Here is a 2,011-nt window from a genome sequence, read left to right on the forward strand (position 1 = left end):
GCTTAATAAAGGAGTCTTAAAAATAGAAGGTGAATAACGGAAACAATGTTAGAACCTAGAATTGCTCTAATACCTTGTTAAATTATCACTTATTTCAAAAGTCAATTTGAAAATGAAAAAAATTCCTTACAATTAAAAAGGCAAAAATAAAATAATAATAATAAAATAAAATCCACATTAGAAATGAAATTTAAAGACTTTCAAAACTAATTAAACATTTATTAAGAAGAAGAAATGAAGTCGATCGGAACAGTGACCAAACAAGTCTAGTCAAAGGTACAACCATGAGGAAGCGGCCGGGAATCTTCTTGCTTGCAGTTGTGCTCGCAGGTTTCCCGGCCGGTCCATAATTAGTTAACCCTGCTGCATTGTTTCCTGATTTCACCATCCTTGCCGGTGAGAACTCCGACACGAGCCATATTCACCATTGATACTCCAAAGTCTTTGAAGAAAGTAGATCCATGAGTAGTGGCTTGTAGTTTGACATATGCTTTTGTCTCAGGATCGTCAAGGAGAGCTGCATCTGATTGGAACAGACCCCTTCTCTTTGCCACAAGAGTGTAGTAGTCTTCATCAAATGTCTTGAAGCTTCCTGGATCCATTTCCGCGAATGAAAATAGATCACCTTGCTTGCATTTGCCCTTCAATTTTGTAATATAGTTTGGATCCAACGTGGGGTCTGTGTCGCCCTTTCCGGTGAAGTTGTAAAGACGATTAGTGAAGGCGCCGCAGTGACCAATACCGATTGTGTGCGCACCTGAAGAAACTCAACGAGTTAGAATCGGAAAATGATAATTTAATCATTTAATTAATACTTTAATGTGTGCTACCTGATAGCACGACTAAGTCTTTTACGCTTAGACCCTTTTGTTGAAACTCTGTTTTCAATGAGCTAATGTTAGCTGTTGGTGCTGGTAGATTTAGTAAGGCCTCTGATATGTTTGAAACACTTCCATCTCTTCGCCCTGTTTCGACTTCCCAGAATGGTCCCTTTGGCTGATCATGATCATAAATTAATTTCATCTGATTATTATCTTATAACAAATTAACACTAGATTTATTTTATGAAAATTAAAAAAGAGGGGATTTTGTATTTTCTTTACCGTGGCAACAACATCCCTGGCTACAACAGCTAAGATGTCGGCACATGAAACCACACCAGGACATGCCTTTTCTAGTGCAGACTTTATGTTATCGATAATTTGAAAGCCCCGAAGGGTTTGATTTGGAATTGCATTTTTTTCAGCTTGGTTAGTTGAAGAATTCAACAGCACCGAGCCTTCACAACCCTGCAAATTAAATAACAAAGCCAGTAGTGATGAGTTGAAAGAATTGCTACAAAATTACAACGTACTGTACGTTGAAAATGAGACACTGATCAGTTACGTATACGTACCCTAACGAAACAATCATGAAAATGCATCCTCAACAAAGGGGCAGCAAGTGTAGGTGCTCTTGACAACGTTTGAACAATAACCTTCTTGACTATGGCCTCGGCTTCTGGACATGTTTTCGCATAAAACCCTACTTTCAGCCCCTCATGCGCATTTGTTGGGTGAAGGACAAAAAGTACAAACATCAACTGGAGAAATAGAAACGAGAAAATCTTTGAGGTTGCCATAGCACAAGCTAGCTAGGAGATCGAAGCTAGCTATGATCAGATGCTGTTTAGAATTTAAGTGGGTGTACTGGGATTTTATACTGAAACCTAGTTAAACCCAGATAGATTTTATATACAGAAAAGCTGTCAGCACATGCACTTTGATTTGTTTTTGGATAATAAGTTAATTACGTACGTAAACTTAGAGGTTTTTTTATGTTCTAAATTTTAAAAACGAAGGAATCAAGTGCATTAATATAAAACAGATTTCCCAATTGTTTTCATCTAATTATTAATTGAGTCGTTGGAATCATTGTTTAATAGGCACAACTCATCATGATGGTTCGCTGCAACTGACACAATTAGGGGCCTTAATCCAAAGAAAAACAACTAAACTCTTCGATCGTAAGA

The 2,011-nt window shown here is 37.4% G+C and overlaps 1 protein-coding gene across 1 annotated transcript; it reads right to left on the minus strand.

The window, feature by feature from the left end:
* Nucleotides 1–350: 350 nt before the first annotated feature.
* Nucleotides 351–1,621, minus strand: LOC132172488 (peroxidase 56-like). The gene is made up of 4 exons (XM_059583999.2): nt 1,397–1,621; nt 1,104–1,289; nt 831–996; nt 351–757 (listed from the first exon to the last, which is right to left on the minus strand). Exons 1-4 carry the CDS (start codon nt 1,619–1,621, stop codon nt 351–353), a joined length of 984 nt encoding a protein of 327 aa, XP_059439982.2.
* Between the last annotated feature and the right edge of the window lie 390 nt (nt 1,622–2,011).

Source organism: Corylus avellana, chromosome 1 (assembly GCF_965113065.1).
Source record: "Corylus avellana chromosome 1, dhCorAvel1.hap1.2, whole genome shotgun sequence".
In the NCBI taxonomy this organism is placed as follows: domain Eukaryota; kingdom Viridiplantae; phylum Streptophyta; class Magnoliopsida; order Fagales; family Betulaceae; genus Corylus; species Corylus avellana.